This window comes from Sciurus vulgaris, assembly GCF_902686455.1.
Source record: "Sciurus vulgaris genome assembly, chromosome: 16".
Classification (NCBI taxonomy): domain Eukaryota; kingdom Metazoa; phylum Chordata; class Mammalia; order Rodentia; family Sciuridae; genus Sciurus; species Sciurus vulgaris.
In genome coordinates, this window is record NC_136477.1 from 3723381 (window position 1) to 3744510 (window position 21130).

The window sequence follows — 21130 nt, forward strand, 5'->3', positions numbered from 1 at the left end:
GTTTCTGGAAATCATCTGAAACATTGCATGGCAGTCCCAGCTAACAGTCATAGCAAGGTTTGTTTCCTTTGTCAGGGTCTTCAGCCCTGGCTTTGCTTTCTGTTTTCCCCAACATACAAAGTACCTGGCGCCAAGGATTTACTTCTTCCCCAAGTTGACTGTTCTCCTTGAAGCACCCTGGCTTAGCAGCAGCTGATTGAACAGCATATTTTTTGGCGTTCTTGTTACAGGTTGAACATCCCTGAAATGTTTGGGACCTGAAGTATTTTGGATTTTAGGTTTTGGAATATTTGCAGATACATGAGACATCTTGGGGATGGAGTCTTAATTGCAAACACAAAATTCCTGGTTTTTTTTTTTTTTTTGCATCTTGCATACATGGCCTGAAGGGCACTCTTATACGTTATTTGCAGCATGCCTGCTTTTGAATTGTGACCTACCACAAGTGAGATGTGAAATTTTCCACCTGGAGCATCATTTCACTGCCCCAAGTTTCAGACTTGGAGTGTTTTGGATTAGAGATGCTCAGCCTGTAGTTTCATTGCTGGGGGAAAGGCAGCCCAGCTGAGCTCATCCACGCGTCCCCCACAGAAAGACAAGTATTAGGCAAGACGACGGGGCAGAGCTCCCCGGGGAAGATAAGCAGGGCACAGGTGAGGGTGTGAGGCCTGGGCAGAACACTTGCCATAACTGGCCTGTCCTTGAGGCCTTTTCTCATAGAAACTGCCCACATTTCTTTTGATGACTGTGTCACCATCTGTGTAAGTACTGAACGTTGAACAATCAGAAGAGAATTAATAGGTGTGGCTTTTGTAAATGTGAGTCTTATTTCCTTGAATGTTTTTGCCAGCCTACCACGGTGACTGTCTAGTCTTCATAGAACGTTAGCATCAGCTTTTGCTGATCCTCCTTTTCCTTAATGTCACCTATGCTGTTTAATTAGAAATCACCTTTCAGATGAGATCTCCACGTGCTTCTGCCAGGCAGGGGCGAGGGAGGTGCTGGAAAGCCAGAACTCCAGCCTCAAGGAGGGTGCAGTCCTCGAGGAAATTGAGTGCAGCCAGCTCGCCTTTAGAGCCGATGTCTCTCCAGCTGGGAACTGACAGCCATTCCTGACTCAGGAAGGAGAGGAGGAGCCGGATCTTCCCGTTTTCTCTAGTGTCTTTTTAGGTCAAAGATGGAAAATAAACATTCTTGCCCAGAGATATGAATGCTTCTCTCTAAAGAAAGTCAAGAGAGGAGTCATTCTGGGAGTGATCATTCACTTCAGTTATAGAGCCTTGATTTGCAGTGTGGGGTAGGTTGCATAAGGGAAAAAGCAAATCAGAAATAAATGAAACCAGGAAGAAAGTGGACCGTTTCCTAGAGCATCACAGAATGGCGGCGCAGTTTTCAGTGGAAGGTGCAGACCACTTATAACCACTGTTGAGTGCCCGTGAAGCTCCTGTGATGTCAGGTGCAGTGTTGTCACCAGGGATGGACATGACAAACATGCAAACAGTCCTGTGTGTATAGGGCCCAGCTTCCCGGTGTGAAGTCCACATGGCACCAGGGTTGGGAAGAGGCCTGGACTAAGGGGTAGGAGCACAGACCTCATTCATAGCCTGGCTCTCCTTCCCGCCTGCTCTCTATCCTTGAACAAATTACTCAGCCCCTCTGTGCCGTGGTCTCCCAATTTTTCAAAGGAATGATGATGCTAGTAGTTCCAACTCCTAAGGCTGGCTGGTGACCAGCACGTGTTCCTGGAACCTCATCAGCGTTGACAGCGTTGACAGTGTTGACTGGAGCTCTGTTAGGTAGACTGCCCTGGGATGTGGGCCTTTAGTGGGGAGCAGCCAGAGTTTGAGTTAGGGAGCCCTAAGGGAAACCTTTGCAGAGGAGGGGCCCCTGAGCCAAGTACTAAGGCACGGAGGTTGCCTGGAGACCTACGATTTGAGTTGACAAAGGGTCAAGAGCAAACCCTTCTAAGCAGGATAGAGATGGGGCAGGGCTTCCTGAACAGTACTATAGGCAAGAAGCAGCAGCAACCGAACAAATAGTGCTTCCTAGAAAGGGTTGGGATTTTACTGATAGATAAGTGGTGGGATGTTGACAGACCAAGGAGATGGAGGAGAGGCGAATGCTGGAGGGCGCTTATATGCCCCCGAGGGCAGGGTGGCACCACTGCATGATATAATTGGAGTGAAGTCACCTGAGCCCAATTTCCTTTAGTCTTGAGTTTTCAGAAAGCTCAGTCTGGCTTAAGTGAAGGAAGTGATTGCTCTGTCCTGTTGTCCCAGGGCTGGGGCTGTAGCTCAGTGGTGGAGCGCTTGCCTACCATGTCCCTGGGTTCTATCCTCAGCACCACATGAGGATAGGTAAATGAAGGTATTGTGTCCATACACAACTTAACAAAAAAAAAGTTCCGTTCAGAGGGACAAACAGGTGTGTGCCTAGTTCTTCACCATGACAGGTGAGGCATTCCCAGGCACTGGGGAAATCTGAAGAAGGAAACTGGGTCGCTGAGGAGGAGACTGGCACGTGGGGCTGGAGCTGAGCAAGGCCATGCCAGCTGTGTGTGTTCTCTCCTTAACAAAAGCCACTCACCTGTCGTATGTAAATTTTCCAGTCAACGGTATTCAGATGCCCTTCTTAGACCTGAACCCTTTGGTTTTAATTAAGTTTAGGTGTTGTTTATGTGGCACAGTCTTATTTGAATTTTTTTGTTGCAGGAAATTGAAGAGCCATCTCTGGAGCCAGGTACTGTTCAATGAAAGACTTACCAGCTGGGGTTCAGAAACGTTCTAGTTTTCCACCTTCTTTAATTTGAATACCTTGATTTTTAAAAGTTGCGGTACTGTAGTGTACATTGTTCTAAAGGTTTACAATCCAGAACAAACCAGGATCATAGAGATTGGAAACCCAGCCGTATCACCAGATCTGTGAAAGTGGCTCTTTTCTCATCTTGTAAAATGTTATTGGTAAGATAAAATGGTCTTATGCCTTTTAAACCGAAATGGCATTTAAACATTATGGAACAAGTTTGCGTGCTCTCAGGAGCTAATGCCTCTGCACCCCACGAAACAGATCTTGTGATATTGGGCAGTACTTTAACTTTGTGGTGTTTGGTTCAGGCAGTGCAGGTAGTGCTAGGGAGACCCATGTGAACCATTGGGATGTGCCCGGACTCCAGAAGAGGAAAGAGCTCCTTCATGAGAATTCCAAACAAACACTGTCCCCCTTCTGGACTGCAAATATCTCAGCACAACGGAAGAGATTCTGATTTTCATGTTGGACTGTTCTGTTTAACGAAATTCAAAGAAATTTGGAAATTGAGCTATTCAGTGCACAGTGATACATTCGGTTAAGCACCTTGGACTTCGGAAGCTAAATTTGGAAGAGTCACATATACACGGCAACAGAATGAAGACTGTCAAGAATCAGCCAGAAGGTTTTGGGGGTTAAATCTCTGGGATGCTTTTCTCTCCCCGTAGCGTAGAGGCTTACCTAGCAGTCGGCGGCGCGCAGGTAGTGTAACCAGTGTAACTGTGTGTACCCGCGGGTTTTCCAATCTCTGTGTAGCTAGCAGTTCTCTTCGTGTTAGTGTGGCAGCCGTGCCAGTTCCACATTGTGATTGCTTTATTTCCCTGGTAATTAAACCTTGTGCCATTCTATTCCTGTTAAATCCGTAGAAAATGAGAAAATACTCGACATTTTGGGGGAAACTTGTAAATCTGAGCCAGTAAAAGAAGAAGGTTCCGAGCTGGAGCAGCCATTTGCACAGGATACAAGTAGCGTGGGGCCAGACAGAAAGCTTGCGGAGGAAGAGGACCTTTTTGGCAGCGCCCACCCGGAAGAGGAGGAGGAGGAAGAGCAGGAGGAGGAGGAGGAGGAGGAGGGAGATTTAGATTTGGCCAGCGAGTCAACACGCGCTCAGTGGAGCGAGGCAGACACCCTGTTAGCGGTAGTGAAAAGGGAGCCCGTGGAGCAGACAGGCGAAGGCGCGAGGACGGACTGTGAGCCTGTAGGGCTAGAGAAGCCAGTTGAGCAGAGTAGCGCGGGCTCCGAGCCCGCGGAGGCCTCTGGCCAGGAGGCCGCGGAAGCGCCCACGGAAGCTCCGAGCCCAGAGCCCAGAGATAGCAAAGAAGACGTGAAGAAGTTTGATTTTGAAGCTTGTAATGAAGTCCCTCCGGCTCCTAAAGAGTCCTCAACCAGTGAGGGCGCTGATCAGAAAATGAGGTTTGTTGTTTCTCAGTTTTAGACCAGACGCTATCTCCTTTTCATTGGTCATTTAATGACACACATAAGCTGTTTTTTCTGCAATTGGCCAGCCAGACTGCTGAAATTGTAGTTTATCTCCAAACAATGTTTATTTCTCTTTGTTTATTTTACACTGATTACATAATCTTTTTTCTTTTCTCAACCTATCATGGTTGTTTTCTTTAATTCTTCCTAATTATCTTTAGCCCAGCAGAATTAATTAACTCCTGTGGGTCTGAAATCTTATGGTTAGGTCAGATTTACAATACAAGTTTGTCGGGGTATCATTTTTCAGAACTAAATTTCGGGTAGGTATGCAACCTCAGCACGTATTTTATATTTTTGAGTTTGTCTCCTCAATGCTGCTTCCTCCTGGAGTGACACTGTCTTTTGTCTCTAGTTCTGTCGAAGATGACTCGGACACAAAAAGACTTTCCCGGGAGGAGAAGGGTAGGTCCCCATGTATGCCAGTTTCTTGTAGCATGTTGGACCTCAGGGTCAGCAGGGTGGGGCATTTCATTCTAACCCATGGTGTCCTGTTAAACATGCCTGAGTCTCTCGGGAAGCCTTTTCCACTTCCCTCCTGTTAACTTTGTAGGTCCTGGATTATAGAGAGCAAGCCAGTTACTGAGAGTTAATGTAGTGTCTTGATGTGGACACTTGATATCGAGAGAGTTTTGAGTTCATTGGTCCTGTAGCCCTGCATTAAAATCACTCATTGAGAAATAGCTTCACTGGACTCAAGTTCCTTTACCAGTGCTGTACATTGAAAGTGTGGGCTGGGTACCTGGTATGTACCCCAAGAAAGAGGAAGACAGGAGCATCTGTGTTGATATTGGCTGCTGCTTGTTAAAAAAGCCACCTCAGGATCCCTGTTTAGCTTTATATTATGCCTGAAGGCCTGGGTTCTGTCCATCTTACATCGTGGTTTAGCCACTTGGTCACGATCTACAGAAACCGCACGCAGTCCCAGCAGCCCTGGTTCCCCTCTGATCAGCATTCCTGGCGATACTGTTGGGCTTGTGGAGCCCAATGGACTTTGCGTTGTGCCACAATCTGAGAGCAAATGGGAATTGTGTCTGCTTTAAAAAAAACTTTTTTTCTTTCTTCCTTTTTTTTTTTTTTTTTTTTTTTTTTGCAGTGCTGGGGATTGAACCCAGGGCCTTGTAAAACAACTTTCTTGAAGACTCCGCATCTCATGGGTATTGTGTTCCTAACCAGAATTTTCTTTTGAACTAGGTCGTAGCAGTTGTGGTAGAAATTTCTGGGTTAGTGGACTTTCTTCTACAACCAGAGCTACAGATTTGAAGAATCTTTTCAGCAAATACGGGAAGGTAAGAGCCAGGGGCTTTCTGGAGCAGGAGGTGCAGGCCACTGTGTGCTAAAGTACACGGGGGCATCCTGGAGCTTACATAGGTCAATGCTCTGCAGAGCCTGTCCCCCTCTCGTTGGAAATGTGAGACTCCCAGAGTGCCTGGCTTGGTGACCCCATCCCTGGGAGCTTGCCCTCTTCCCCTTGGTGGCTTCATGACCCTTAGGTCTTCAAACCTGCAGAGGGCTACAGGTTGAATCTAAGATCTGGACAAGAGGTGTGGTCAGTGTTTGAGAAACAGCAGTGACACTGGCATAGTGCTTCAGAGGAGGGCCTTTGCCGTGCTGTTGAGATAGTGACTTGTGGTCCTTCTCTGAACCTCTTCTCTGCCCCTGGCTGCCTGACCTGGAGGTGGCTGCCTTAGCCCATGGGTGGGCGGTTCTGGCCCCTGCTTATCTGCAGTTCCTGCCTCTTTTGCACCTGTGCAGGCTGGTGGCTGAGGGACAAATGGACCAGCCTCTGCCATTGCAGGTGCCTCCTCCAGTCCCTGCCTGTTGAGACACCTTGGTTGGCTTTCTCACTTGCTGTCCTTGCCTTCCAAATAGACTTTTTCATCCAGAACTCCTTTTAGGGGTGATCACAGTAAGATTTAGCACCAGCCCTTGTCCATGGTAAGAGTTTGTACATGGTACAAGAGAAAACTAATAGTATTCACCCTGATCGTTGATGTCTAGATGCTGAGGAGAGGGAAACTAAATACAGTGTGGTTATACAAACAGCTAAGGAAGCTGGCAGGGCATGTGGCACATGCCTGTGATCCCAGTGACTCGGAATGCTGAGGCATTAGGGTGGCAGTCCATAGCCAGCCTCAGCAAGTTAGTGAGGCCCTAAGCCATTTGCCAGACCCTGTGTCAGATTTTAAAGGGGCTGGGGATATGTCTCTGGCTAAGCACCTCTGAGTTCAATCCCTGACACCAAAAGAAAACAAACCTGGTTTGTGTGGGTCACGGTGCCCATGTCCCTCACCTAGTATGGCTCTACATTTAGGCTCATTTCCTCCCACATTTTCAGCCACTTTAGAAGAGCTCCCTCTCTGCTGTCCACACACTGCCTCCTTGCCCCTCTTGGACCCCAGGGGAGTGTGTGGAGGAAGAAGGTCCTTTGAGTATCTGTGCAGGGAGTGTCTCACTTTGCTCTGCCACCTCTCCTGAGGCCCACTCTGCCAGGACACCCTGTGCCTTTGCTGTCGTGGCTTTTGGGCCTGCCCTGTATGGGGTCCTGTCCGAGCCACGGTTGCCTGCTTTCCTTCAGGTGGTGGGCGCCAAGGTTGTGACGAACGCCCGGAGTCCTGGCGCTCGCTGTTACGGCTTTGTCACGATGTCCACAGCAGAAGAGGCAACAAAGTGCATCAGTCACCTGCACAAGACGGAGCTCCACGGGAAGATGATCTCCGTGGAGAAAGTGAGTGGCCGTTTCCCCTGGGGTGCAGCCAGCGGGAGGAGACGAGGTGGCACTTGCACTTGATTCTTTTCTTCAGGCAAAAAATGAGCCTGCTGGCAAGAAAGCCTCGGATAAGAGAGACGGCGAAGGGAGGAAGGAGAAGGCGAGCACCAGCGACAGGTGCTCTTCCCTGGTGAACCTGCGGGCAGGGCTGGAAGGGCAGCCACTGGGCAGGCCAAGTACCCAGCCAGAAAGCTGGCGGCAGCTCCTTCGTTGTGCTCACTCCACTCTTGTAGGGGCCCAGTCACGGCTATGTTTCCCTACTCCTGCTCTAACAGTTGTGTGTCTGGGGCTGTCACCTGCAGATCTGCAAACGTAAAGAGGGAGGATAAAGCCGACAGAAAAGATGACACCAAAAAGGGTGATGACGGAAGTGGGGAGAAGAGTAAAGAGCCCGACGATCAGAAGCCCGGCCCCTCAGAGCGCTCTCGAGCCACCAAATCAGGTAGCCAGCCAGCCCAGCCATGTGGAGGGCCTCATTTTTTCCCTGTCCTTAGCTGGTAGGGCTTGCTGGTTTGTTATGACCAAGAGACCACACGCACCAGCCTCCTCCTGCCTGGTATTGAGGTGGGCTTTTCTCACTCAGGTGGTGTTCCTTACCTCTGTCCTACTTTCCTCCTGTAGGAAGTCGAGGCACCGAGCGAACGGTGGTGATGGACAAATCCAAAGGTGTGCCTGTCATTAGTGTGAAGACATCTGGGTCCAAAGAGAGAGTGAGTAGTATTTTCCTCCTACCCATAGGGGTTAGTGGGGTTCTGTTTTGTTTTCACTTTATAGTGTTTCTGGGTGTATTGTAGCAGATTTTTTAACTTGATTGGGAAAAAAGCTTTCTACCTTTACAAAAATGTAGAATTCTTAAAGGAAAAAGATGTAAAGGTCCTCGTATTCAGTTTGGCTCTACATTGGTTGTTGCTTTTTGTTCATTTCCTAAAGCCATCTTTTTAAATTAGAGTCTGGCAGCAGTGAGCTTGTATTCCAGTGCAGCAGCTCCACTACTGCCTAAGCCCCGCACCCAGACACCTCCTGCCCAGCACCTCTAGGTGTGGTCTTTCTCTTGGCCTGGCCCCTTCCCTGTCTTCTGGCATCATGTTCCATAGAAGATGGAAACCAGGGGATCTGTTGTGGGTTCTCTGCCCCAGTTACACTCGCGGCCAAAAGCAACTAAAGTGGTGAAGGCGGGATACATAGCCTGGTCACGAGTGGGAAAATGGCAGCAGAGATGGGGTCGCTGTGCAGGTTGCTTCAGCCATCACTCCTTGCCCTGGGGCTCCTATGGTAGAGTGAAAATGCAGTGGTGTGCCTGTTATTTCTACCCTGAGAAGCTCACAGGAGCAGTATTGTGCAAGATTTTATGGAGGTGGGTCACGTGGGCCACCCTGTGCCTGGCATGCATCAAAATTCCCAAATCCCAAAAGGAAAGTATATCTGTAGCATAAGCTTTGGTTTGCAGACTAGGTACACTGAGTAACCTTTACTAGTAGATTGTCAACTGCGGACACTTGGTGAGAGCCAGTTTCCGGCAAAGGGGCCAGCCTTGCTAGAGACCCTTCTAAAGAGAGGAGCCGAAGGCCTGCTGTGTCAGTCAGACACAGAGGGCAAGCTGGCTAAGCTTCTAAGTAGTACAGATCAGTTGTAAGCCAGCCTTTCAGTTTTGGAAGCTTTTAGTCCATGTTTCTTTGTGTGAATATTTTAAATATATATTTCATAATAACGATTGGAAGATGCAAAAGTAAACTGCGGATTCCGGCCAGATACAGTGGCATACACTTGGGGAGCCTGAGACAAGAGGGTCACAAATACAAGGCCAGCCTGGGAAAATTAGACCTAATCTCAAAATAAAATCATTTGGAAAAGGCTGGGGATGGCCAGGAATAGTGGCACACAGATGTAATCCAGGCAACTCACAGCTGAGGCAGGAGGATTATGTGTTCAAAGCCAGCCTCAGCAACTTAGTGAGACGTGTTCTCAAAACATCAAGAGGGCTGGAGATGTAGCTCAGTGATGGTATAGTATCTCTGGGTCCAGTCCTTAATACCGCGCACATACACACACACAAAGATTGCAGGGCTCAGATGGGTAGCCCTCATAAAAATGTTGCACAAATTAGGAAATTGTTAAGCATATTAGAAATGACTGCATTTGGGAATTCACTAACTAATATAAATTTAGAGCAAAATTAAGGTGTTTATTTTGGATTCAAAAGTCAATGTACACAAAAATTCATTTTGATCTCAAAAGTTTTCATGAGACTTATCTGCATTTGGACCCTCTACTTGATAGATTGTTCTTTATTGAGTATATGTCACATTCGGTGTTGAGGAGAGCCAGTGACCTTCACTTACAAGACCTGAGATTTCCTTAGGGAGGATACCTCCTCTTAGTATTTCATTATAAATGAATTGTCTGTAGAATCTCTGCATTCAGTGCTCAGACAGAGATGAACCTCATCTACCTTAATTTTTGTTCTTTGTTGAACTAGGTCTCCAAAAGCCAGGATCGCAAGTCGGCCAGCAGAGAGAAGCGGTCCGTTGTGTCCTTTGATAAGGTCAAAGAGCCTCGGAAATCAAGAGATTCAGAGTCCCGTAGGTGAGTCAGGATCCAGGAACATCGACTGATCTGGTTGTGTCCCTGGACTGTGGTCATGTCCATGTCCTTCTCCAAGTTCCCTGGGTGGAATGTTGCTTGAAGCCTTTGTGCTCTTCAGCTTTCTGTTCATGGATTTGCTCTGCGCTGGCTTTCATCCTCTGGCTCTTTTCACAAATGACTTCATTCAAATCACCCATTTCTTCCCAAAGATTTTGGGAGGTAACAGGTGGGAAGGTGTCCTGCCTCCCTGCTGCACAAATGCCATTTGGCAGACAGAATCGCATCTGCTTCAGAAGCTGGGAAGGGGAGAAGAAACAGCAAGAACATCCTTAACTGCACCAAAGAAAATGACGTCGTCATTTTGGAAAACTAGCTCCTCGGACATGTTGGGTGTAGTTAAATGTTCTATCCAGAAGCAGTTGTTTAAAAAAGGCTGGCGGGGTGGGGAGCATTAGAGCAGGGAGCTCCTGCAGTGCCTCTGAAGGACTTCTGGCCTGAACAGCAAAGCAGCAGGCGGAGAAACAGATGCCTTTACTTACTTAATTGGCAAACGGATCAGCAGGACGCCTTTTGTGTATTGGGAAAATCACATGAAAAAAGCAGCATTTCCCACCAGTGAAGGTGGTGAAGGCAGGCTGTTCCAAACAGGACTCCTGGCCCTCTACACTGTGGGAGGTGCCTTTGGAGTCCCGCCCCAGTCATGGCATTAACAGACTAGTGTCTGCTGGTGGCTGAACCCAAAAACGAGTCTTTGGACTGTGGTTCAGTATGCAAGTAAACGTCTTTGTGAATTTGGTGTTTGGAAGGCCTCACTCATCATAAGGGACATCTTGTTTCGGTCAGAATTGTACTTCGTACCTGGGAAGGCGTGGGGTCAAAAGACTAAGTGGGCGGGGGTGGCTAGAGGTGAGCCTCAGTCACGTGAGCAGCAGCCCACTAGAGAGAGGGCCAGCTTCTTACAGGGCGAGGCAGCTTTCCTACCATGGGACGTAGAGAGTGTAGCCCAGCCTCATCAGGGGCCAGGGAGGCGCACAGTGGTAGGAAAGGTGTGAAGAGGCAGCGTTCCTGCCAGGGGATCCACGGAGCCCTCCCGGTCCCAGCGATACACTGCTGTGTCTGCTCTAGGGAACCCACGTACAGGAACATGTGTACAAGGGTCAGGTTTGTGCTGTCCTGAGCTTTGGTTGCATGGACTACAGCCTCACTGCACACATGGTGGCCTCCTTCCTTCCCGGAAGTGTAGTCCATCCACAGAGGCAGCCAGGGTCAGGGTCAGATGTGTGGAGAGCAACAGGCACACCGTAACCGTTTGTGTTTAGAATGCACATAGTCAAAGGATCAAAGATGGCGGCCTGGCACCTTTGTTGCAGAGGCCAGGCTGAAGGAAATGCACTGACATGTTTAGCCAGGTTCCTGCCAGAAGCATGTAGTAGGCTGTCTTCTGGGGCAGTGTCTTCCTCAGTTTCAGGCTGCTGCAGAAATAGGAGACATGGGCACGAGAGGCCATCCTGACACCAACTCCAACTCACAGTGACTGACCACGCTGGTGGTTTAGGGAGCAAATCGTGTCAGATGTTGCACTTAAAAACAGTTCGAGAAGTGGGGCCAGTTCATGCGTGGCAGGCCCCTCCTCTCACCCTGTGCTCTCTACCGGCTAGAGTGGACAGCTGGAAGTGGAGCCCTTGGGCTCTTCCTCTGGCCAGCGCCTCCCCCTGCTCCTCGTGCCGTCCTGGAGTGTGTGCTCTAGAGTGGCAGCCGCTGGTCTGTGTCCATGGCCTGAGTGAGCCCGGGACCCACTGGGGTGCCATATACTCCAGCTCTGCCGTCCTTCCGCAGGGAGCGGGAACGCAGCGAGCGGGAACAGCGCCTGCAGGCGCAGTGGGAGCGGGAGGAGCGGGAGCGGCTGGAGATTGCCCGTGAGCGGCTGGCCTTCCACCGGCACCGCCTGGAACGGGAGCGCATGGAGCGGGAGCGGCTGGAGCGCGAGCGCATGCACGTGGAACAGGAGCGCCGTCGGGAGCAGGAGCGCATCCACCGGGAACGGGAGGAGCTGCGGCGCCAGCAGGAGCTGCGCTACGAGCAGGAGCGGCGGCCAGCGGTGCGACGGCCCTACGACCTCGATGGCCGGTGAGCTTGACTGCCTGGGTACCCTGGGGTGGCCTTTGGCATCGGCCAACGCAGCACTGTGTGAGCATGCAGCCTCCCTCTAAAAGGAAACCCGGTCTGCGCTGCCACCTGGCTTGCTGTAGCAGGGGGTCCGTGGTGGTTTGGCTAAATAGAGATGGACTGAATTCAGTCATTAGGTCCAAGCCCAGGCCCAGGAGGGGAGCTCGGACCTCCAGAGCAGCACAAGAGGAGCGCTGGGCAGGCAGCCCGAGACCCAAGAAGCACCGCCTCTGCGGTCCACACAGGCCTCACTCAGCTTTCCACTGCTGAGGTTAAAGGGGAACCCATGTGACAACTCTTACCAAAGTTTTTCTTAGCTGCCTTGGTTTCTGTGCCTTCGTGCTGAGATTGGAGTCTGCTTGAGCCATCACTGTGTGAACGGGTTCCTCAGTGGGCTTATCAGGCCATCTTTGAGTCAGGGCAACAAGTACAAAAAGCTTTAGGCTTTAGGCTAGAAAGATGGCAGGTGCTCCTGAGAGGGCTCTGGAGAATGGAGGTCCTCCTGCTTTCCCACAGTGTCGTCTGGGTTGGGCTGAAGCCCCGTTAGCCACCTATGTTGTGTGGCAGTCCACCTAACTGATCGCTGCCCTGCTGAGAACCAGCCCCCTCTGTGTGCCAAAAGGCCCAGCCTGTTACTTGCAGCAGGAGACCTGCCCTGTCAGCTCAGGCAATACAGGATACTTTGTGGGACATGATGGGGCATGGGCCTGTGGGGTTTAGTTGGCCAGCTCTACAGGGGTGTTACTTGGAAGGACACGTTCCATCCCTATCGTGCGTCCCCTTATAGGCGGGACGATGCCTATTGGCCAGAAGCCAAGCGGGCCGCTCTGGATGAGCGCTACCACTCTGACTTCAACCGCCAGGACCGCTTCCATGACTTCGACCACAGGGACCGGGGCCGCTACCCCAACCACTCCGTGGACAGGTAGGTCAGTTGGGCCCTGCTGCCCCTTCTTGCTGGTGTGGCTGCTTTTCCCTCTGGTCGTTAACTGGCCTTCCTTGACTCCAAGCGCCCACTTGACCCATCAGGTTGCATGCCAAGCAGCTCACACTCAGGTCACCTGCATTCAGCTTGGGGCTGTCGCTCCACATGGGGGTCTGAGTGGCCCCTCTTGGTTAGCAGGCCTCTTTCCGTATGACTTGATTTAAATTGTCTCTTTCAGGAGAGAAGGTTCCAGGTCAATGATGGGAGAAAGAGAAGGACAGGTAAGTCATGGCTCCGGTGTACACAGTTCCCATGGGGTTGCCTCCCTTCCCTTCTGCAGACCCTCCCCTCCCACTTGGATCTTCTGTTTGTGAATGGAAATGTGGACCGGCAGTGCTCACTCTGAGGGTCAGTCCAGACCGTTATCCCAAGGCCTTTCATAGCTGTTGCTGAGGCTCTCCAGGCCATTTTCTGTCTGCTTAGTGTGGAGACCTGGGAGGTACAACCTCTCCTGTTAAAAAGTGCTAATATACACAGTAGCACCTCATGTTACAGGGTCCTCTGCCCCGTGGGCCTGGGGAAGCTGTTGCTACTGCATTTATTCCCAGGGCCACCTCATTCACATTGAGGTGTGGAATATAAGGGCACACTTGGTGAGCTCAGGCTGCCACTTAGCCTTGGAAACAACCAGGTCTTTGGTTCATACTTGTTGAAGTTTTTTCACATTACAAAAATAAACTCAGGTAGGGTGCAGTGGCATACAACTCTAATCCCAGCAACTAGGAGGCCGAGGCAGGAAGACCAGAAGTTTAAGGCCAGCCTCAGCCACTTAGTAAGATCCTAAGACCTCAAAAACCACAAGAAGCTGGGGATGTGGCTCAGTGGTAAAATGCCCCTGGGTTCAGTGTCTGGTACAAAAAAAATAAATAAATTAATGCAGAGTCCTTAAGAGAAGAAGACAAGCGGTAGACTGAAAGAAGGTGTTTGCAAAAGGCACATCTGATACAGGGCTGTTATCAAAAACTCACAGGACTCTCAAAGCCCCCAGTACCAAAAGAAGCAGCAGCTCAGTCTTCTCCTCACCTCTGTGTACTTCTACTTGGTCAGGGCCTTGGACGGTGGGGGCGCTTGAAAAAACGGAGGCAGGAGGGAGAGAGGAATTCAGGAGGCAGCTGTGGCAGCGGCGATGCCCTGCACATTGCCTCTCTTCCCATAGCGTGCTCTCGACTGGTGTGCGCCTGTGCTCCCTTGGTTTTCTAGTATGGCCGAGGACAGCCTTCCATGCAGCAGTGTCATCAACTGGTCTTCTGGTTTCCTCTGGAGAACTTTTTAGAACATAGTAGCTAAATGTCCAGACTCTGGAATCCAGACAGAGCCAGGGTCACATCCTGGTGGCACCATATCTGCTGACTCTGTTCCTCTGGCTACAGAGTCAGGTGGTCACTCTTCCCTCATAAGGCAGGGATTCAAATGAGACGTGGGTACAGTTCCCATTGGTCACGGCCCTCTGTGGGGCTAGTGGGTGACGCCCTCCTGAAACCGACAGGCAGTGTGTCTCATGTACCTGGGCCTGTAGGATACGGTGCTGCCCCAGCAGCATGTGTGGCATCTGGCTCTTGTTGAGCTCTTGGTTGGTGGGACAGAAAAATACTGGTTAAAATTTAAAGTTGTTGGGAAAGTAGAAATGGCTAAATAGTTAAAGAGCTAGGTCTTGATAAGTCTTTTATTTTGTACTAAATATATCTGTCCAGTTATCTGCCTTAAAATTTAAGGTTATTGGCACTGGGGTTGTAGCTCAGTGGTAGATTGCTTGCCTCTCATGAGTGAGGAACTGGGTTCGATTCTCAGGACCATATATAAATAAATAAAATATCCATTGACAACTAAAAAAATCTTTAAAAACTTTTTTTTGTTTTCATTGAGTGAGGTGCAGTTGGCCCATATCTATGATCCCAGTGACTTGGGAGGCTGAAGCAGGAGGATTTAAGACCAGCCTCAGCAACTTTTTAGCAAGACCCTATTTCAAAATAAATAATGTGGGGATGTGACTCAGCAGTCAAGTGCCCCTGGGTTCAATCCCCAGTTTAGGAAGGTAGGTAGGCAGGTAAAATGCAAAGTTATTGATAAAAAATCATTTCTTGATTTTTCAAATATTTTTCTGAAATATTTCTGAAAAATTTCTGTCTGAAGCCGTGGATGGGGCACATGTTGAGAGTGGTGCGTCCTGGGGTTCAGGCAGGGAGCTGTTTTCAGGAGCCCATGCCGGGAGCTCTCCTTAGACGTGGCAGCACTGCCCTTCTGCGCCACGCTGTGGGTGTGCCTTGGATGGCCCTTGCTGCACTTGGTCTGCTTGTACATGAAGGCCTGGACTGGTTCTGTGGAGGTGGCTTCCCGAGCACAGACCCGGGGAGCAGCAGGGCTGCGCCTGTGCCTTTGCACATGGAGATTAGGGCCCTCCAGAGCCAGTGTGCAGGTACACATTTTCATGCCTGGTCACCACGTTCATGAAATCAGGAAACGGGACAGCGCGTCAGGGAGGGCACCACATGTCCCTGTGCTGCTCCCTTTGCTGTGGAAGGAAGACCTCTGTAGAAAGGCAGCCATTGCCCAGGCACCCTGTGATAAAGGTGATCCCTGGAGAGCGTGAGTGTCAGCCTCCCACCTCCACAACCCCACGCTGGGTGCTGAGCAGGCACCAGGTGTCTGCTCAGGTCCTTTAGTGAACTCTGTCCTCCTGGTTGGGGGCCCTCTGGCCTGCAGAGGTTGGGGAATGCAGCTGCATGGAGTGAGCTCATGTGGCTGTGGTTCCCTTCAGGACTCCTGTCATGTGACTGGCTGCCTTTATTACCAGCTTTGTCACCCACAGGCCTAGGATCAGGGTTGTAACCAAAGCTCTCCTCTTATGCTAATACCAGCATTACCCCGAACGCCACGGAGGACCAGAGCGCCATGGCCGCGACTCCCGTGATGGGTGGGGCTATGGCTCCGACAAGAGGATGAGTGAAGGCCGAGGACTGCCCCCTCCCCCCAGGTTTGTGTCCCCTGCTGTCCCTGTCCCAGGCCTCACACACTCAGTTGGCAAGACAGACCCATCTGACTGTGGGCCCCTGTCACTAGCGTGAGCCACCAGATAGCAGAGAGCCAGGCTCAGCCAGCTCACCATAGCTCAGGAAGCCCCAGAGCCCACTGAGCAGCCTGGGGCCAAGACCCATGCCCTTTCTGCGGCACCCCGTGCACAGGGCTGGGGACGTCACCAAGCTGGAGAGACGGTGCTAAATCCGCTCTCCAGCATCCACCACGGTTTTTATGGTGGAAGCCAAAGAGGACATTCCGCATCAGAGATCTCTTTTTCCAAGGGGCAGACGTGACTGGGGGGATCATGGCCGAAGACTAGAGGATGACCGGGCTTGGCAGGGTGCTGCTGACGGGGGAATGATAGACCGGGACCACAAGAGGTGGCAAGGTAAGGAATGACCTGCACGGTAGAGATTCATTTGTCTTGTTTGAGAGATGACTGGCAAGGAGACAACACATGTGCCCTGCTGCGCCAGTCTCTCACCAGGCAGCCGCCAGAGGCACTCACGGTGACTTGGAGGTAGATGGGAGGTACCCTCCAGAGGTCTGAATAGGCATGCTGCAGAGCACCTAACCCAGTGAGGACAGGGGCCACCTGGGAACTGCTAACTCCAAATTACCAGGTGCCTGCTTCAGTGAGAAGGCCTGGAGGGCCAAGGAACAGAGGGACTGCAGGGGACACCATGTGCCGTAAGCAGACTCAGATACCCCAGTGAGCGTTGGCCTTTTCTTCCAGGCGGTGAGAGGAGTATGTCCGGTCACTCGGGGCCCAGCCACATGATGAACCGCGGAGGCATGTCAGGGTAAGATGGTGGTCAGTGACCCTCAGTCTCTTGCCAGGAGGCTCCATCCACTCCTCCTCCCCTGCATGTTGGCTTGCCAGGGTGACAATTCAAAATCCCCCTTGCCTTCCGAGTGTGACACCATGTCAGAGGTGTGTCGTTGCCCAGAGCAGTCATTGCCAGGCTGCCACTCAGGAGGGGGTGGGAAGTTGCAACAGGCCTACCCTCAGCCAGTCTGCCAATCCTTGTGGGGCTTGGGACAGGCCAGGGGCCTGGTGAGAGGACTTCACAGACCAAAGAACCTGAACTTATTTCTAGGCGTGGCAGCTTTGCCCCAGGCGGCGCCTCCCGGGGCCATGTCATCCCACGTGGAGGGATGCAGGGCGGGTTCGGAGGACAGAGCCGGGGCAGCAGACCCAGTGATGCCCGCTTCACTCGCCGCTACTAAGTAATTTGAATCCTGTGTTCCTGTCATGTGACAAGAGTATGTTCTGTTAGGAGTTACCTTAAACTGTGTACAAACAATTTTTTTTATCTGCTGCCATATTGTAGCTCAATACAATGTGAATTTGTTCTTTTTGTTTTTTGTTTTGTTTTTTGTAATAAAGGTGTTTCTGTTCACATACCCTTTATTTAAAGCGTGGTTTCTGTTTCTGTCAGTGAAAGGAAGTCAGGCGCAGCAGGGCTGGCCACAAGCTCCCTCAGGGCTGAGGAGCTTCAGCACGCTTGCCAGCCTGTGGTGCGCAGAGGCGAGGGATCACGGATCATCGGGGTCGTGAGGCGGGCTCATCTGGTCCCTCATCCAGGCTCAGCTGTCTCAGTGACTGAGCTGCGTCTCTGGCAGCCATGCCAGGCTGGTGGGACTTGGCTGACTGCTGACACCCTCGTAAGAAATAAATGACGTAAAAAGACAAAATGAGATTAATGCAGTTTAATTGACCTGGGGAGGAGCATCGAGATGATTTTGCCACCAGCCCTGGAGTAGTAGATGGACAAGCCCTAAGGTGCAGCTGGGGTAGACAGGCCTGCTGGCCAGGAGCCGAGTTTGCTGTGCTTGCTTGGCACCCAGTCTGGCTGGTAGTGGTTTTTAGTTTCGGTCTCAGTTTGAGGAAGTTCAGGAGCTAAAGGCGCTGGGGAGTGTTTAATTTGAGGGGACTCTGTTCCAGTGCAAGATGAGAGATGCTCGGCAGACAACATTGGGTTGTCTGCTCCTGGGTGGCCAAATACAGCTGTCCCACCTAGTGGCATCAGTAGGGACAACCAGCAGCTCCTGCTGCTTGTCTGCTGTGTTGTGTACCCTCTGAATCCCACTGTGTGAATTGCAGGCATGTGTCTTCAGTGTGTCTCTGCTGACCATCTGTTAGACCTCCTCTGGGAGAGCATCAGCGACTGTACTGTGCCTCTCTCCGGGCCTTGGTACCCTGAAGCCCCATCACGCGGACACGTACACTGCCACCTCTCTGCAGAGGGCAGGACCTCCTCCCTCACCTCACTGAGCAGTGGACACTGGCTTATGAGTTCCCTGCTGGCCAAAACCGAGGCATGATGATCTGGGTGTTTCTAGAGGCCAGTACGATGCGACACTGCAGAATGGGGCGGGGCCATGTGCTTGACAGGGCATTCCTGAACGCCAGACCTTCCTGTCTTGTAAGAGCTCAGACCAGCAAAGGGCCAGCCTCTGAACCCCCAGGATGTGGAGAAGCCCACCAGCAGCAGGCCGCGAGGACCTGTGCTGGCACCACAGGCCTGCCCTAGGAAGCTCGGCCAGGGCGGGACACACCTAGAAAGGCAAGGTGGGCAAGCTGCAGTGGCAAGGAGGGCATGTGGCACTGCCTCCACAGTCCCCTAGCTCCGAAGCCCTGCCAGCACCAACTGACAGGAATGACGAAAGTGGTCCACCTGAACTGGAAGCCCAGGCAGGTGGCTCAGTGAAGGTTATACCAGGCCCACTTTTTATTTTGGTGCTGGGGATAAAACCCAGGAGCACTTTTTCACTGAGCCCCATCCTCAGCCCTTTCTGTGTTTCATTTAGAGGCAGGGTTTTGGTACATTGCTGAGACTGGACTTGAATATTGCTCCTTCCTAGTTGCTGAGGTCACGGGCCTGCGCCATCCCAGGCCCACTTCTGAGACTGCTTCAGCTCCTGGGTTCCAGCCTGTGCAGGCTCCAAAACTGTCCACCCACAGGGTGAGCAGAGCCTACCCAGCCATGAAGAAAGGCCAGGGCAGAATGGGACTCGAACCCCACGGCTGCTGGCTCCTGGCCTGAGGGGTCAGCATGACTTAGCCCCACACTCCCAGCTTGGAGGCCAGGCACTGGTCCCAGACTGGGCAGTCCCCAAGGTCTGCCCACCACCTCACTGCCTCCCCTCAGTACCTTTCTTTGAACACACAAGCAGCATACATTTGCTATAAGCAAAACTTATGATGATTTTTTTGGGGGGTGGGAACACAAAGGAGACCAGGGACCAACCACATCCTCCTCAGCATCCAGTCCAGATGTGTGCTGCTCTGAGTGCCTGGCGCCTTGCTGTGCCAGGAACCACCCCACCCCGTCCACGGATGGTACTGCTGTTCCAGGTCACAGCGAGGAGACAGGGTCTACAGATGGGAGGACCGATGTCCGCAGCAGTGACCTGCCCCCACTGCTTCAGCCCCAGGGTTCTTCAAGTCGGACTTGGCTGGGGTGGCTGGGGAGCACCTGCCTAGCGCACACGAGGCCTGGGGTTCCATCCCTGGCACCAAAAAAGAAGTTGGCCATAACAACTTGGTCTCTGGATTGCTATACAGACTAAGACCCCTGCCCCAAACTAGGGTCCCCCTCTACCGGTGGCTTCAGCATGGCAAGGCGCAAATGCACCCGCTTCAGCCTGGACCCCAGACAGGAAACTCGCTCAGCTGTGCCACCAGTGGCAGCGAGCCTGACCCTGCCAGGTCTCTGGGCACCCCCGCTGCAAGCCTCACCTTGCTGGGCCGCTCAGTACCTTGTGGATTAGTGGGGTGGCCTCGGGCCAAACGGGTCCCACACCTGCTCCTACTCATCCAACCCCTATTGTCCACCTGCCCATCCTGTCCATCTTGAGTCAGTTCATTCATCAACCGTCCATACATGGTGCATCAACCAGTAAGCCAGGCTCTACGCTGGGAAGGTGCACTACACCGTGGCCCCTTGGGCAGCCTGCGCTTGCTGGACTGTCACCAAAGTTTCCAAGAGGCACACAAGCGCAGTGGAACCCCAGGCGGCCAGCCATGCCATGGAAGGGGACTGGGGGACTCTGGGACAGACCAAGGGTCCTCCTCTCCACAGGGTGTCCTGGGACCATGGCCTGGAAGTCCACTCCCCGCCCTGGCCCCCCACGCAGCCCATCTGGTCTGTGACATGGGGTCATCCCTGGTCCCCTCCAGCCTCCAGTGTGGCCTGTGGCTGGCATGAGGGTCAGGACAGCCATGAGCAGCTCGAAGGCTGGGGGTGGCAGGCATGTCATGGGACGCCTCCCTCGCCGCCCCCCCCTGCAACCAGTATCTTCCTTCTCTAAAGCCACAGAGCTGCTCCTGGTCCTCATCCCTTGGGATCACTGCATGGCAAGATCGTCCTGGGGTAAGTGAGGTGGGAAACCCAGGCTGCTGGCTGCTTGGATGTCACCTTGTCCTCTTTATCTTTGGGGGTCCTCGGGGCTCACAGTGCTCCTTCTGGTCACCTATTTCTGCCACACACACCCTCCCCTCAGGTCACCCTAGTCCTGCACGCCCCTCTTGATGGGGTGGAGCAGAATGCATCTGGAGTCTGGAACTGGGCAGCCATGATTATGGGTGACCTTCTTGTGCCCAGGCTGGCCAGTCCCCCACCCTGCTGTCTCTCATCTTTCCTGGCCTGCCCTACCCACAATGTCACAAGAGGGGAGCCCTCCCTGTTCTCAACCCATCCTGGCCCAGATGACCACAGCCTAACAGCCTCTGGAACCACCCCAGCCCAGCCCTGACAGGTGCCACCCAGGCCTGCCCTTCTGGAATCCCTTACTCCCCGCACACTTGAAGCCCAGGCAGGGCAAACTCCACCTAAGCGTCAGGGCTTCTGGACTCGGCTGCCTGGATGGAGGTGAGGGGCCCAGAGGGGGCCCTCAGCAGCCTCCCAAGGCTGGTTTCCTTTCCCATTGGTTCTGCTGGGGACTCATACACAGGGGAGGGAGAAGAAAAGGGGAAAACGGGAATGACACTGGCCAAATTATTGTCACATTGTGTGTGGGCCCAAATGTAAAACAGAGCCCACCAGTGCGGCAGCCGTGACGCACCAATACAGAGATACGGGGAGTGAACACTGGGCCCTTCACGGTGGTGGTTCTGCAGGCAGCGGCACCTTGGCAAGGCCTTTCCTGGTCAGGCTGCCTCACCGTGGTAAGTCAGTGACGGTAACAGGACATCTGTGGAACTCTGGTGCTGCCTGCGGCAGTGGCTGCCACCTCGCACAGCCCAGGCATTGTGAGCACCAAGCACAAGCTTCCTGCCTCTGGAGGACCAGGCCGGGGTCTTTGGGTGTGAGGCAGCTGAT

At 52.2% G+C, this 21130-nt stretch overlaps 1 protein-coding gene across 2 annotated transcripts in view; it reads left to right on the plus strand.

The window, feature by feature from the left end:
* SAFB (scaffold attachment factor B) overlaps nt 1–17210 on the plus strand; it is a 29220-nt gene extending 12010 nt beyond the window's left edge. The window contains exons 6-21 of one of the 2 annotated variants that reach the window (XM_079116297.1): nt 2712–2739; nt 3672–4218; nt 4640–4689; nt 5479–5573; nt 6863–7012; nt 7089–7171; nt 7357–7496; nt 7676–7764; nt 9531–9637; nt 11474–11764; nt 12591–12728; nt 12967–13009; nt 15644–15759; nt 16085–16191; nt 16540–16606; nt 16904–17210. In XM_079116297.1, coding sequence (XP_078972423.1) covers nt 2712–2739; nt 3672–4218; nt 4640–4689; nt 5479–5573; nt 6863–7012; nt 7089–7171; nt 7357–7496; nt 7676–7764; nt 9531–9637; nt 11474–11764; nt 12591–12728; nt 12967–13009; nt 15644–15759; nt 16085–16191; nt 16540–16606; nt 16904–17033 — 2181 coding nt within the window. In that variant the 3' untranslated portion in view covers nt 17034–17210. The remainder of the gene's footprint in view (nt 1–2711; nt 2740–3671; nt 4219–4639; nt 4690–5478; nt 5574–6862; nt 7013–7088; nt 7172–7356; nt 7497–7675; nt 7765–9530; nt 9638–11473; nt 11765–12590; nt 12729–12966; nt 13010–15643; nt 15760–16084; nt 16192–16539; nt 16607–16903) is intronic. The other variant, XM_079116298.1, reaches the window with a different exon arrangement.
* The last annotated feature ends 3920 nt before the right edge of the window (nt 17211–21130 follow it).